This window comes from Balaenoptera musculus, chromosome 2 (assembly GCF_009873245.2).
Source record: "Balaenoptera musculus isolate JJ_BM4_2016_0621 chromosome 2, mBalMus1.pri.v3, whole genome shotgun sequence".
Taxonomy (NCBI): Eukaryota; Metazoa; Chordata; class Mammalia; order Artiodactyla; family Balaenopteridae; genus Balaenoptera; species Balaenoptera musculus.
The window spans coordinates 41,987,154-42,003,990 of NC_045786.1; the positions used below are offsets into that span (position 1 = coordinate 41,987,154).

Consider the following 16,837-nt stretch of genomic DNA (forward strand, 5'->3'; position numbering starts at 1 on the left):
CTTCTTTAATAACATCTACCTACCTATCTAGCTAGCTAGCTAGCTAGCTAGCTAGCTAGCTAGCTATCACTTCTCTAATAATTTCTCTGTGCCAGGCACCATCCTCAGTGATTTCCTAATAACAGTTTATTTAATTCTCATAACAACCCTAGCAGTAGGTACTATTATTATCCCCATTTGCCAGATGAGGAAATCAAGTCACAAAAATGTTAAGTAATTTGCCCAAGGTTATAAAGCTCCGAAGTGGCAGAATTAGAATCTGAACTCAAGTTTCCTTGCTCTCCTGTCTGCCCCTACACCCAAGATTCATGGAGACAAGAAGGCTTAAAGGGGAAATAAAGGTACCAAGGAAAAACTAACAGGAAAGGAAGGAAAACACTATGCTCAAATCCTGACTATAAGACTCCTAAGTTGCATGACCTCAGATCATCTCTGCTTCTCCAGGCCTCAATTTCTTCATATACAGAATAAGGGCAGCCTCTGCAGGCTCTATGGTTTCCCCAGCTGTACAAACCCGTGGGTTTTACCAGGCAGAAGGTGGGGAGAGACAGAAACTTAGGAAGAGATTCCAGGAACAAGAAACAGTTTCAAAAACATAAAAATGGAGGCAGAGAGTAAGTTCAAGGGATGGAATAATCTCTGCAAGAGACAGTTTCAGGAAGATATTAACTAGGCTACACCTAGATGTTTCGTGTGAGGAGAGACCTGGGTTCAAACCTATTTTGTTACTTCCTAAGCTATGTGGCCTGAGGTAAATGACAACTTCTCTAACACTTAAAAGTCTGGAGAGTATCCTAATCTCGTAAGTCAAGAGCTATAATTTAGAAGACTCCTCTCAAATTCTTTAATACTATCACCCAAAACAACATACACAGGCTCATTTCACTTCCAATCAAACTAGATAGACAGACAGACACAGCAATACATATTTCAGTCAGGATAATTACTGTTGACCCTTTAACAAGATGGGTTTGAACTGCCTGGGTCCACTTATATGTGGATTTTTTTCTTCAATACTACATATATGTACTACTATATTTACGATCCATGGTTGGCTGAATCTCCGGATGCAGAACTATGGATACAGAGGGCCAACTAAGGGACTTGAGCATCTGCAGATTTTGGTATCCATGGGGGTGCTGGAACCAATCCCCTTGCAGATACTGACAGATGACTGTACTTTAAGAATGTTGTGGTTCTCATTCATGAATCTCACCAGTAATCATAGCATTTCCCATTTATTCCGGATTAAGCTCATTTTTAACTTCCTGACAGTCCTTTGAGGTAGATACGAATAAATGTCAATAAAAACTAAACTTACAGGTTTCACAATTCAATGATGAGAATGTGAATAATGTGGGATCCAAATTGAATTCTACCTTCAAAACTTAAACACACTCTGTCTTAGAAGAGATATTAAACTAACCTACAATAATGACATCCACTGCCCCATCCATCCAAACAGTTATTCTTTCTTACTCATCTCCTTCCCCAAGCCTGTGCAGAGGTGTCTGAGACACCTGAGAGCTTGAGCCAGAAAGCGAGTCACACTGTCGCTAAAAGTCAACATCATCACTGCTCTGTAAAATCACCTCCTGTATATACACAGGGTCCAGGCCATAGTCCAGATCTTCAACTTCATCTCACACTCTCCTGCACAGGCACGCACGCACGCGCGCACACACACACACACACACACACACACAGAGCCAAAAGCCATGGTGAAGCAATACCACCTTAACTCAAAACTGGAAAGTGCAGACGTAATACATCTGCACAGAAATCTATCTGAAATTGCTAAAATGACTTTACTTGGCTAGGACGGGGTGGGGAAAACAAAGAGGGAGAAATAGAAGGTGGTTTAGGGGTATGTCTGTGCACATGTGTGCACGCCTGTGTGTGCACATGTACTTAGCAGCATAAGCATGCATAATTTTTTCTGCTGTTTCAGCAGAATCTCTTAGAAGGTGGATGGGTGGATGGGCAAACTATCGTCTGCTCTATTTATGCAGAACTAAAACAAAACCGTGTATTAGAGAAGGTAGAATGTCAGCAAAGGCCATGAAATAGATATCTAGGAGAAGCCATCCAATTGTTAGCCCAATATTTTCCCTTTAGACATGAACTCACAATCTGAAGGAGAAACTATGAATCATCCTAAGTAAAATGTGCCATAAATCTGGAATTTGTTTGGTACGATTATAGGCTTCCTTTTCCAAAGAAAAACTGAGAGTTAAAAGAGGAGTGAAGGGGCTTCCCTGGTGGAGCAGTGGTTGAGAATCTGCCTGCCAATGCAGGGGACATGGGTTTGAGCCCTGGTCTGGGAAGATCCCACATGCCACGGAGCAACTGGGCCCGTGAGCCACAATTACTGAGCCTGTGTGTCTGGAGCCTGTGCTCCGCAACAAGAGAGGCCGCGATAGTGAGAGGCCCGCGCACCGCAATGAAGAGTGGCCCCCACTTGCCACAACTAGAGAAAGCCCTCGTACAGAAATGAAGACCCAACACAGCCATAAATAAATAAATTAATTAATTAAAAAAAAAAAAAGAGGAATGAAGAACTGAGGGTTTCCTGGCTCACTCTTTATTAAACTTTCAGTAAATTGGAAGAATTAACTACTGAGCTCGAGCAAAGTGCCTCCCCTACTGTCTGGAAAACCACCTCGCAAGGCTGGCAGGGCTACTGTCTCACATTCACATTTTCTATTAGGCTCAAGTGGTTCACAAGATTAGTTTTTAATCCCTATGACTTTTCAGATAAAGCATCTAGAAAAAAAAAATCAACGTTTTTTAAAAACAAAGGTTATGTAATATGGAGCCATTAATAAAACTGAAGTCACTGCATCTGTTCACATAAAATCTCTTACTACCATAAATTAGCTCTAAAGACACAACTGTTTTCAGGGGCCATTAGTCTCATGACTGCCTTTGTATACACAAAATACAAGGTATTAACGATGTCTACATCTTCAGGGCAAAAACATGGGGATAGGAAACTATATCCAATTCGACATAATAACCACAATTAACTTCTTTTTACATGAAGACAGAAGCTGCAGCATAAAGAAGAGTAACAAGGTTTTCAGCTAGTTCCATGGTGTTTTTCCTTCCACTCAATTTCCTGGTAACAAAAAAAGAAAATAAAAATCACAAGTCCTTTTAAAAGGGGAAGTTGTGAAAATTTTACTGAGCTTCTTCTGAGGGAAATACCCACAGAGAATTGAGACAGGGGAAGAAGAGAGATGAACTGTTAAGGAACATGGCCTGAACCTCAATTCCATTTTTTAAAATTGACTTCTGAATATATGCTACAATCAGGTCCAAGTCGATTACAACAGAAGTATGAAGTAAATTTTGGGGTGGGAGAGATCAAATCCTTACTGAGTGAATTGTAAGAGGTACTGAAGTATGCTGACAACTAGCTGTAGAGTCAGAAGATAGCAGGTTTGAATCTCACCTCCACTGCAAACAGGCTGGGTCAACCTGAAAAAGTCACTTGACCTTGAAGTCTGTTTGCTTGCGCACAAAAATGGAACATCACCAGCCTTCCAGGTTATTAAAAAAACAAAAAACAAAAAAATCAGAGATGGCTGTACACAAAGCAGACACCTGGCATAAACAGGCCTCTAAACCTGGTACTTATTATCAGTACTACCTATTAAAATCCTCCTATTCAGGTGACTCAAGGAAAAGAGATGCCTATTACTTACTCTATCAAGAGCTTCTGCCTAAGCCCAACACAGCAAATGCTGCCCCTGACACTGTAGAACTGAAAAAACAAAGGGAAGGAGGAAGAATGCCGAATAAACAACACACAACCAGGAGCACCTAGGTGGGAAACAAAAATTTAACTGCTGATGGTCCTCTTAAAAGCACCTAATCCAAACCTTTTTTTAAGCTCACACATCAGGAGGTGTGTGCTCCCGAGGTCGGAGAGCTTTTCCGCAGGCTCCTTGTCACTATATGAAGCACCCATACCCATGGAAACGAAATAGTGCTACAGATAAACAAAACTGCTGAAGCATGACCCAAGAATTACTTCACTTCCTATTAGGCTAAAAGTGGCACACATCCCATCCGGGCCTTCTCTTTTGAGAATGAAACAATTGGGACTTTGTTTCACCAGCTATCCAAAAAGGAACCCTGAAAGTGCTTGCTGGGCCAGCCAAGCCCAGACCCACTCAGTCATTTCCTACCAGAAGGCTGCATTTGTGGTCAAAGGTGGAAAATATAAAAATTATATCTTTTACTACTTCATTTTGGCATCAAAAGTATTTTAAAATTTGGTGTCTTTTTCTTCCCTTTGAAGTGGCTATACAGGGTTGAAGGAAATTTTCAGTCTTCAGACCCACACTCTAACAGGAATAGGATTACGTGCAGAAGTATGTACCTACTGCTAGTTTTCGGTGGTCCAATGGTAGATGTGCAAATTTGCAATAGGTATCAAAGATCTCTGTATGTATAGGAGTATTTACACAGAGGGGGAAAAGACGGCAGGCACAGGAATCATGTATTGATACATCTGGGGGGAGAAAGGGGCTAATTAACACTAAAAATTCGACGTGCCATATAATCCAGCTTATTACTCTAAGGCAGTGCTTCTCAACCTTTTATTCATTGTCATCCCCCAAGGAGCCTTTTTAAACATTTCTCTCTATTTGCCACACCCATCCCATGAAACTTTAATACCACAGATATACCATATATTGGTACATGTGTATCTGTGCTCTATATATAAAGAGTTAAGTTTTTTTAACCCCCCTAAGAACCAATTCTCACCCCCTTGGGGGGATATTGGCCCCAGTGCAACGTGTGTGCTCCATTCTAGTGCTGTGTTCATAGTTCCAAGGTGATGAAGTATCCACACAGGCATTACAACAGGACAGCAGACAGCAGATACGCTTCCCTTCAACTAGTCCTCAGTTTGTTTTTCCAGGATACCCACTATATATACTGACTAGCATTGGGACAGTAATTTAAGCCTTTTAAAATATAAAATCATGTCTGTCTAGAGACAGCCTTGTAGTAGGAGTATTTTAGGATAGTATTTTAGGATAACTGATTACTTTGGCAGAGAGAGAGGGCACCAGGATTCTCTGATTGTGCCAGTTAAAAGCCTAGAACTTCTTTTCAAATGTGTTATTCAATTTGGCAACCTCTGGACGTCCGCTGCTAGAAACAGAGTCTTGGTTCACAAGAACTGAGAGACACATGATTTAACTGCAGGACTACTTGTTGAGACCTGGGCTGTAAGCACTGGTTTTTAATTAAGCCACAAAAGACTTCTGATCATGGTAAATGTACTTTTTTCTTTCTTTTTAATAACAAATCTACTTTATATAGTACCTTCCCTTTGATTAAGTGAGAAAGAAAAGAAAGATACGGAAGAGCGGAGTCAAATTCTGGGTCAGTGAATGTTTGCAGTTTTCCTGTCAAACAAGAACCCTTGCTGCGAAGTCTAAAAGTAAGTAACAGACATGCTGAAAAAAAAAAAAAAGATTTCATTTTATGATAGATTCTGCACCAAAGCCTTTCACAAAAATAGTATGAGCATCCACTAAACATCCTGTCTCATTTTCCATTCTGCAAGTATTGTCTGCTTGGTCTAAATTCTCATTTAAGTAATAAAAATGAATCCATGACAGTACCTCATATCCTCCAAGAATTACCTTCCAAGGATACTCAGATTTCTTTATATTACTTACCAGTCCTCTAGTCTTTTAAAGAAAACATCTTGGCTTCATCCCTCAAGGAAAATCACTGTTTTGTTAAAATGGGATTTGGGGTGGGATTTGTTTTATATGAAGAGAAAAGAATGGAGATGTTTTATTTTCATTTATTACAAATGCAACACCTTTTGTCTGTAGAGATATATTTTCATTTCAGGATGTATTTCACAGCAAATTATATTCTTAAACCAGCCAATTCATAGGTATTTTGAATGTGGTATTTTATTATAAAGCTTGTTTGTCTTTGTTTAGTGTTCATTAGCACAAAGATAGTTTATTTTCAAAAGAGAGGACATTGTTTCCAAAGTCTTCAATATGTTTTTATTAAAAATTACTATATTCAATATGTTAAAAATAACATGTGCACTTCTAAAACATTCAAACAATTTAAAGGCTCCAACTAACTGTCCCCTAAGATGCTACTACTCTTAACATAATTTCCTTTTTAAAGAAGGAGGATTGTATCACGTCTACAGCCTTTCTATAGTGTTAAGGCAAGAGAAGATTACTTTAAAAAGACTTTACAATTTCTTTATAACTAAACATACATACACAATTCATTGTAAGCTTCTCATCAGAAAACAAGCAAAAGAGTGAGAAAACATGAAAAAAGGAAAAAAATGGACTGTAATCTCGGTATCTGAAGTCAAAGAGGTTTTTTTCCAGGAGACTATTAAGAAATGTCTCATCTCCCTACCCCCAAATCATAAAAGGTTACAGACTAACATCAAGGAGTAGCTGTCTGTGAAGGTCAATCAATCATCTGGTTTTAGTGAAAACTAAAATAGTACAAAACACTGACAGTGAAACACGCAGAGAACTCAAAGAAAAATCAGAGCCAGCAATCTGGATGAAACATGACATTAAAAGCAAGATCAAGACACAAAGCTCTTTTTCTTCCCATTGTCAGCAAAATGACGAGGACCCGAGGACCTGAGGAGCTAGCCCCACACAGGAGCAGAAAGGGTGCAGGGACATCCCTCCCGGTCGCAGCTGCTGCAAACAGACCGTGCACGTTTACCCAGTAACTGGGATGCACAAAGCAATACAGACTTTCCACGAAGAACCTTGACTAATCGGACACTGCCCTCCACAGACAGCAAATTTGAGGCTATCAGTATGGCTAACTGATGCACAGAAATCATCAGAGGTAGCTCTGGAAAGAGAACACAGACCTCTGACCCAAGCCAAGAAGTCAACTCAAGAAGCCAGACTCCTCTTGCAGTTTTCAAAAGAAAGGATGTGCGTGTGTGTGTGTGTACACACGCACATACGTGTGCACAACCTTTCTAGAAGGGTGCTTCTGAGAACCAGGATGAGTTTCAACACGGTAGAAACTCAGTCCCATCAAGTGGTAGGAATTCACAGAAGCCTTCTTAGCATATACCAGTGAACGTAACAGACACAAATCCTTGCCCTCAGGAAGCTGACACTGCAGTAGAGGCAAGTAGAAAATAAATAACATATATAATGTGTCCGAAGTTGATAAGTGCAGTGGAGAAAAGTAAAGCAGGGAAGGGGAACAGGGAGCGTGGTGAGGAGGCAGTTGTATATTTTTATAAGGTGGACAGGGAAGGCCTCACTGAGAAGGTGATATCTGAGTAAAGACCTCAAGGAAAGTACAGAACAAGTCAAAGAAATCTCCCACAGCAGATTTAAGGCAATTTAATTCTAGATGAAACTATTAACTCCATGATATAAACAAGCAATTCAAAACTAACTTAACCCCCGTAAGTCTCCCTATCTCTACCCATCCCTCCACAACAATTACTGGGCCGATCTGGACAGCAGCTGAAGAAGACAAGTGAACAGAAAAATGACACGTGTGACGACCAGAGCAGCAAGATCCACTCAGGAAGCTCCTTTGTTTCAATAGTTAACAGAGGTTCTACTTCACCAAGGAGGGAGGCTCACTGGGACCCCTGCACATATCAAAGTCTCACATGCTGCCTTACTCTTTGTTCAGCCTGCTTGTACAAGAGGGCCTTTCAGGGACTCTAATCCTTTGTCACCTCTGTTGTGATTAGGGGCCTCAGGCAGCAGGCTGACTGAATTCAGGTGGGTAGCAGAACATTCAGGCCAACTGGGGGCAAAGGGGACAAGTTGTAAGAATATGGTAAATAGGTAAGATCATAATTTGAGGGGAGGAGAGCTGATTAGTGAAAAATTAGGAGAAACCAGGTACTGTGATTCCAGGCCCCAAGCAAATGGGTCAGGAATGATTACTGAGGATTCAGATCAAACTAGAGGGAAAGAGCAGAATACAATGCCCATTCTGGTTGGCTGGAGTCAACAGGTCTAGGGCACTCAGAGTCAGTCAGTACCAAAGGACACCCAGAGACGGGTGGGGCTGGAAAAGAGGGGGGCCTGAAACAGGCTGAAGAATTGTTAGACCAAAGGCAAGAGAAGAAATGGGAACTAAAGTTCCAAAACAGTAGGGTGGGGACAATATTACAAGGATGTGGTACAAACCTAGAGCTCTTGGCTGTCATACAAGTACCGTGGATGCGTGAACCCGAGGAGAGTAACTGCTTGCAGTCCACACTAATTTAAGTACCTCGTCATTGAAGGTATACGAGCCACCAGGCACATCGCTCTCCACCAGGAGGCTGGACTCTGCTGGTACCTGTGACTGAGGACGGCAGTGAGGGCACAGGGCTGTGTCCTTGTAATAGCCGGCCTTCCTCGAACACTCTCCTTATGTCTACTTGCACGCTTTCTCGCTCTCTCTCTATATATAAGAACACACAAACATATACACATACACACACACACACACACACACAAACTTAAACTGCTAAAGCATTTCTAAATCAGGAAAAGAATAAGTCTATATAAATTACCTCCATTCCCTTCCTAATAAGAGCCCAGTCAGGGACTGACTGATTCTACCTAGCTGAGGGTCTGTTTCTCACAGTCACCCACACATAAGAAATGTTTAGCAGTGGTGACACTGGATGGCACCCGCTGGAGCAGACGTCAAGTTCCAGATCAGCCTCTCTGACATGATATACTTCACAGGAAACAAGACTAGAGCTTTAAGTTACAAAGAAGGATACTTAATACTCTTTCGGGAAAAAATCAGTACCTATCCTGAACTCCTTGCTAAATTTCCTATCCCTAAAAGTTTGGGGGGAATATACATAGAAATTGCCAAGAATCTTTAAATCCTGTATTTTCAAAATCACTTTTGTCGAGTAGGAGGATAAATACAGCTTTCAACTGTCATAATCTCAGTTCTTGAATGTGTTTTAACTTCCAGGATCTGGTAGGCGTCAGACGTGAAGATAATGTATGGAAAACAGCACAGCAGCAACCAAAAACTGACCATCTGATCTAATACCAGCAAGACCAGATATTGAAAGTGCTTGATAAACTAATACTTTTTTACACCATCTATTTCAACAAAGTGGAATCAGAGTTACATAAAATCACTGGTTACAGGAAATGTTTCAATAAGAACTAAATCCATTTTATTCTCTAAAGGCAAATGGTTCAACTGTCAACTGTCAACATTTTTAGGGGTTCCCCCTAAATGTGCCCTCTTTTGTATTCTGATGAAAATTAACCAATTATTAACTTTGAAGCAAGGTCAATTAAAGAAAGAAGCAGCTCATTTCCAAACACAAATCAATATACCTTCAGATACCTGGGGTCGGTCAAAAGACAGTCAAAGTTATCAGCTGCTTCTGGTGGAAATAGCAATGACTTAATGACTTTATGAAGAATTTTTAAAAGTAAACATTTTCCTTTTAATTCTGTTAAATGGATAAATGCAATAGCGATTAAGTATTCATTTCACCATGAACTATATAATCTGTTAATCTGGGGAAGCTTTGGCTTTCACGGAAGATTTTTAGTCTTTCCCTCACGGATACTGAGGAATGTGTCACTAACTTCATTTTACCTTTGCTCTTGCCACAGTGATATTCAGAATCAAATATGCAGTCATACCATAGTAACCGCATGAACTTTTATCTTTCAAATGTGTTTTAGTTTTCTTCCACATTCCAATAAATTAATATTTTTGCTGATCTTAATTACTGTCTTTCAATTTATGACACCATTTTATTTCAATTATTTCTAGTTAGGCTCAGATTTTTGTGCAACAAGCAAGAAATAAAATACTTTAAAGTGTATTTAAAACAAAGATCTAACAATAGTTCTATCACCCTGATTACTCTATACTAGAACACAGAATAAATAAAGGCTAGTAAAGATTCCATCCAAATACTTACCAGGAGCAATGGTCTCCAGCGTATCAGAACTGACCTTCCGAGTACTTGTACAGTGATGGAGGGTGGAACCCGAAAATACCAAGTAAAAAACTACATCATCCTCAACTTTGTCCTCTTCAGCGAGCAGTACAGTAACAACACAGTCGCCCTAGGAAAAGGGAAGAGAGAGCAAGTTTGCATTAGTAAGGTTCCTCTTGGGAGCCTATCTTTAGAAAACATCAAATTTAAGGGGAAATCAAATATATCATCTAAACTGTGCCCATTCTAGTGAGTTCATACAGATATAAACACTGATTGAACCCCTATGTGCCAGGAAGTATTCTAGGCATTGAGAATACAAAACAATCTGAAAATAAGATCTCTGTCCTCTTTAAGCTTACATTTTAGTGGAGATGGTTAGACAAATAAGTAAACCAACAAGATAATGGTACATTCACTTGGAAAAAAAATTTTAAAAGAATGTAAAACAGCTCCCTAAAAAAGCTCTGTAAAAATTCCAGGAAAATCTAAAAATAAGGCAGAGAGGATGGAGGAAGTATATTAAACAGTTACATCCTTATACCCAGAATGCCCCTTAACCTCTGTGTTCCATTTGCAGCAATAACTCTCTAAACTCTACATCCCACAGAATCACTGCCAAGTCCACCCATTCTCCATCAAACATGGAGAGCCTCTAACAGAGCTGGCCTGGAAGTGGTAGAGTGCAAAGAGCTTGGGCTCCAGACAAATCCGGGTTTAAATTCCATCTACAAAGACTTTACTTAAATCCTCTAAATCTCAGGTTCCTTGACTATATAAATGGAGATAATACCTTCTCTTCTTACAGCTAATATGTGAGAATTCTTGAAGCATATTCACCACTCAGCCTAGGATAATATTCTTAATCTATGACGATGGGAGGGGCGCTCTTCCAACAAGTTGTGTTTCCTGACCATCTGGAATCGCTACTCTTCTTTATCCACCCCTCCCTTAAGCCCACGGAATCAGACATAAATCTTGTGCCAGTAACTCTGCCCGTGACTCTGCAACTATTTAGAAGTTAAGACATCTTCGTCCTTTATTTGCAAATATTCTTCTAGCAATTTTTATACATTTTTTAAAATTGAGGTCACTGGCTAAATTAAATTTATTCTATGAAATACAGTCCTAATTACCATTCTCCCAATCATAAACATTATATAATTCATGCGGTAACCATAAACAAAAGATTTTAAAGCACTGAGGTTTAGTACTGTGTAAACCTTAATGATGCATTATGGAAAATCCAATTTAGAGAAAGCCAGGCCATTTTAACATTATATAGGGGAGAGAATTCCCATTGCTTAGAACATTTTTTCCTTTCCACTTTAGCAGCAATAAAGCCTATTAGAGAACCATGGCACCCTGTGGCCACAACTTAATGGCCAGCAGCAGAAAAGAGCAGCAGGTAGTGTTTCACTAAATAATAAAAACCAAAAATCATGAAGTCAAACTTGCGATCAAGTCTAGTAACAGAAATGCTCCAGCAGGTTGATTCTGAAGACCAAATTCAAAGTATTTCCTATAGCCCTGAGTGTCTCTTTCTTATTTTTCCCCAGTACTCTGTGCAGCGCCCTGTATACGGTAGGGGTTCCAATCTGTTTTAAGTCAGAATGAACTACAAATAAGCTGTACCTTACTAGGACTGCTGAACTGGAAAGTTCCAAAGCACCCTAACACAGGAATAGCACAGTCGGTACAACAGAATTATCACTGACTTCAGACACTATTTAGAATTATACTTTTGGACTTGTATATAAGTCCCTATCTTGGGGACTCTATTAATAGTACTGAAATCACCTTTATGTACTTATTAATAAGTAAAAATATATATATATTATTTCCACTTATATTTCTAACCTGGAAATCTAAGAATAGATCTTCGCTTTCTAGATCAAAGATTCTCTCTCTACATTAGACCTACCATCTTGCTGAGAGACTCTCCATGCCCCAAGATACTAGTTGTGTCTGGGGCCTTCCTTTAACTGGGGACAGTAACTTGATTTGGGGAAAAAAATGAAATCGGGAAGAGAAGAGCATCTGAGGGATGGGAGAGAGTGACTTACAGTGTGGGGCAAACAAGGCCTTGGAAACAGGGAAGATGTTAGATGGAGATTAGAGGAATGAGATAGGGAGTTACGTGGGAGGAATGTTAAAAGAAGGGATAGCGCTGATCTCTTAGATAGCAAGACAGTGTCAGTCCTAAGGCTCCTGAAGGAGGGCACAGTCAGCAGCAAGGTAACTGCAGCGGTACGCTGGAGCTGGCCTGTACAGGCTTGCGAGAGCGCATCATGTTTTCAGGATTTCTGCAAGCCAGGTGTTAAACAGGCCACTATTAAAAAGTAAATGATATAAGCTTACAATTAAATAAATTAAAAAGAGATGTAATAAATACTCGAAACATCTCATTTTAATTCTTTTGCCACATCTTACTATTATCTACGCTCTTGAGGTTTACATCTGTTGTATCTGTTATGTGTGTGTGCTGGTGTGCTACTGCACATCTTTTCCCAGCACACCTCTTGCCAATTCTGCGTTCAGTGATGTGGCACTGATACCTTGAAGTCAACGATTATGGGTATATTTACACCACTGAAATTGGCAAATGCTACAAATCAGGGTTTGGTTTGGTTTTTTCTTTTTAACCGTCACATCATTGAGAACAGATCAGTAGAAGGGAAGAGGGGGAAAGTAAGAGAATTTCCTTAGGGAGGCCCAATCAAGAGAGGTCACTGCTTAACACGGAGTAAGAGTGGAGGAGTAAGAGAAAACCCTAGGCAAGTACAAAGCATCTCAGGTATAGACAACAATGCTGCCATAGTTCTGTTCCCAAGAGTTCAACAGAATCACCACCTTAATTTGTTTTCTAACTTTCAGACTTGGCTTATAACTTGTTACCATACCGCAGTAGTTCAGAGGATGGTCTCTGCCTGAATCACAGTATGGCACACCACTTTGCAGCTGTTTAACCTGGGGTATACTAAATTCTCTGCCATGAGAGAGCAACAATCACACTTACCTCATAAGGTTGTTTTAAGAATTAAATGATTGATAAAAGCAAAGCACCTACAGCAGTGCATTGCCACATAATAAATGTGCAATAAATGATAGTTATAATGTACTGTACAGCATGATGACTACAGTTAACTAGTTAACAATACTGTATTGTTCATGTGAAAGTTGCTAAGAGAATAAATCTTAAATGTTCTCATCACAAGAAAAAATCTGTAACTATATGTGATGGATGTTAACTAAACTTACTGTGGTAATCATTTTGCAATATATACATATATCAAATCGTTATGTTGTATGCCTCAAACTAATACAATGTTATATGTTAATTATATCTCAATAAATTAAAAAATAAATGATAGCTATTATTATTTACCAGAATGTAAGCCCCATGAGAACATGTTTTACTCACTGAGATATTCCCTTTGTCTAGAATAATAAGTAGCAGGTGCTCAAAACACATATTTGAAAAGAAAGAAAAGGAGACCCCAAAACTTTAATAGTAGTTATTCCTAGGTAGTAATTGAAGCCAATTTTAATTTACTTTGTGCTTTGGTTTTCCAATTTTTAAAAATAAAGATGGATTATTTTAAAAAGAAAAAACTTACTTTTAAAAATAATCTGCTCACTTATAAATTACAAAGGGAAAGACAGAAACCTGGCACATACCACATGAATCAAGTGATCAAAAAAGTTAACAACACAAATAATGAAACGAACTAATATCACATGTCTTCTGATCCCACCCACTGAGAACACAGCATCACTTAGTGTTCCTAACAAAAATGCCATAACCTCAACCTAGCCAGAAGAAAACATCAGACAAACCCAAATTGAGAGGCCTTCTATAAAAATTAAAAAACAAACACACACAAAAAAACTGGCCTGTACTCTTCCAGAATGTCACTAATGAAAAACAAAGGCTGAAGTACTATTCCAGATTAAGGAGACTGAAAAGACTTTCCAACTAAATGCGATACGTGATCCTGGGCTGGATCCTGAACAATAAAAACAAATTGCTATTAAGGACATTAACGGGACAAGTGTCCAGATTTGAATGAGGTTTACACATTTAACACTGTACTAATGTTAAAATTTTCCTGGTTTTGGTAACTGTGCTGTGGTTATGTAAGAGAATATCCTTGTTCTTAAGAAATACACAATGAAGTATTTGGGGTAAAGGAGCATGTCTACAAGTTACTCTCAAACGATTCAGGGTAAAAAATGAGAGATAATGATTAAGCACATGAGGTAGAATGTTAACAGTTGGTGAATCTGGGTTTAGGGTATATGGGATTTCTAACTTTTCTGTAAACTTGAGATTATTTCAAAATAAGAAGTTTCCAAGAAAAAATTTTTCAAATAATTTACATGATCAGATATTCAAAGTTAAAAGGTGCAAAATTAAGTTACATTTCTGAGGCCAATTTTTATATCTTGCAGACATAAATATTTAGTACAGATATTCTGGCAAGATCCCAGAATGATGAAGTTATAACAATAACTAGCTTTTATTCAAGAATCTTAAAGGAGGTTTACAGGTCTTCCCAAATCAATTTCCCAGTTTGCCAAAATGACAAGATTTATACCCAACAATCATAAGGGAAAAGTGAAACAAAGAAAGTAAGTAATACTAAGTAAATACTGAGCATTACTCCAAAGTATTATCTTCCCATGAGGTGGTAAATATTGTAGCACCAAAAGAATAACTCCAAAGTGAGTCCTTGTATAATTCAGATACTATATGCATCCATGCAATTAGCTTCATTCTCGCCCTTAAATATAAGAGTACAGGTAACTGGCATGTCATTTTGCATAATCATTTCCTAAAGCAACCAAAGATTGACAGTCAGCTATAGCTTTTCCACTGTCTGAAATGCAAAGTCTACCCTTTGGAAACGCAGGGCAGCTAGTTTTTAATTTCATTAAAGCCTCACACCACAGAGGGACACCCAGTAGCAATGAGCATACCTAATGCTCAGATCTTGGTCACTGATACCATTCTTCACTAAAAGGAACCAAGACTGCTCAAAGAAATGGCTGTTTCCAGGTCTAGGTCAGGATATGTACAAGATGAGACTCGAACATCTTGTTTTGACAGAAAATAAGGAAACTGACAGAAAATAAGGGAACAAAACATCTTGTTTTGACAGAAAAAAAGGATGGGGACATGCTGCCATGCTGCACATTGACGTAGCTTCCTCTGGCCAAATCTGGGACCAATTTTAGACCAAATTGCCAATTAAGAACAGTAATGAATTATAAACAATAAAGAAATAGGAAGTCATGAATCTATATTAACAATAGACAGAAAGAGGAAAAGCGAGAACTCTTATGTATGGTGGAATGATGAAGCCTGACAGTCAAAGAGGGAAGAGTGCTGAAGTAGTAAAGCTATCATTTTGCAATCATAATGGTAGAAATTGATTCCAGCAAAAATTTTCAATGAATGCTCAACTTAGGGGGAAATTCTGATGAGTAACAAGATATGTACACTGTCTTAAATGTGTCTGCCCCCAGACTTCTAACAAGTTACAAGGAAGAAAAAAAAGCAGTATTTATTCAGGGAATAAATCTACCAAAACCTTGACCAGATAATCAAAATAAACATCCTCAGTAGAGATAAATGAATACTGTGTGCCTCCAGATGTGATACCCTGAGAAGGACATAAAATTACCTATGCATTACTCTGACCAGGAACACAAAACCTCAATCTAACCACAAGGAAGCACGAGACAAATAAAAAATGAGAAACGTTCTATTAAACAGGAGAGGGGTACTGTGTTCTTCAAAATGGTCAAGGCCATAAAAGATAAAGAGAGGCTGTGGACACGTCCCATATTAAAGAAGGCTAAAAGAGACATGACAACGAAAAACAGTAATTAACCCTACTGTGATTTATAAGAGAGAAGAAGCTCCAGTCTTAGAAAATTCAGACTGAAGCACTTCAGGGATAAAAGGCCAGGATATACACACCTTACTGACAGATAGTAAAGGAAACACTGTGGGTGTATATAGGTTTTTAGCTAGAGAGTGCAAATGATAAATCAAATGGGGTAAAATGTTAACAGGTGTAATCCTGAGTAACTAATATTTGGGTATTCTTTGTACTGTTTTTTTTACCACTTTTTATAAATTTGAAATTATTTCCACACATAAAGTTTTAAGAACATAAAGGAAAAAAATGTTTAATTCAAAAGGCTTTAAAGGGCTTAAGGAATGGGGATATGTTATGCTCTATCAACACAGATGTGGACAAAGCTCTATACCAACAGCAAACTTTGTTTATAAAGTTCCGTTGGCGCTCCACCCCAGGCTGGGAGCATAGAGCCTGTCCTCACCCCTCCTGTACAACTGTCTCTTACCCAACAACAGAGGAAAAATACCTAATACAACGCAGCAACCACTTTAATCACAAATTAGTATTCTATAAACAATAAACACGACAGGAGATTGGTGACGGGAGAAAGGGACACAGGCTCACTACAACCATTTTCTGCAGGTCGGAGGCAGAACCAGCTGCTTTGCAAACACTGCAGGGTGAGTATCTTTACCCCTGCTTTGGAGATGAGAAAACTGTAACCCAGAGGATTTTTAATGTCTTGTCTAAGAACAAAGCTAGAAAGGGCTAAAGCTGGGATTCAAACCCAAGTAGGATTCCAAAGTCTGTATTCTTTCCACAATTCTGACACTAAGGTTAAGTGCAGGAGACAGAGTTAAGTGGCAGAAAGGAGAAATGTGCAAAGAGGCAATTATCAGTAGAAGAAACACATGTTCAATAGCAAGCAAGTGACAGACACCAAAAGGTCTATAGGTAGAACAGGGGTACTGTATTCTTC

General features: G+C 38.9%; 1 protein-coding gene across 6 annotated transcripts in view; it reads right to left on the bottom strand.

Annotated features, from left to right (window-relative positions):
- Nucleotides 1-16,837, bottom strand: part of AKAP13 (A-kinase anchoring protein 13) — a 344,813-nt gene that overhangs the window by 204,492 nt on the left and 123,484 nt on the right. For all 6 annotated transcript variants that reach the window (XM_036844174.1, XM_036844173.1, XM_036844172.1 and 3 more), the window contains exon 3: nucleotides 9,968-10,115. In XM_036844174.1, the coding sequence (XP_036700069.1) occupies nucleotides 9,968-10,115 (148 nt within the window). The remainder of the gene's footprint in view (nucleotides 1-9,967; nucleotides 10,116-16,837) is intronic.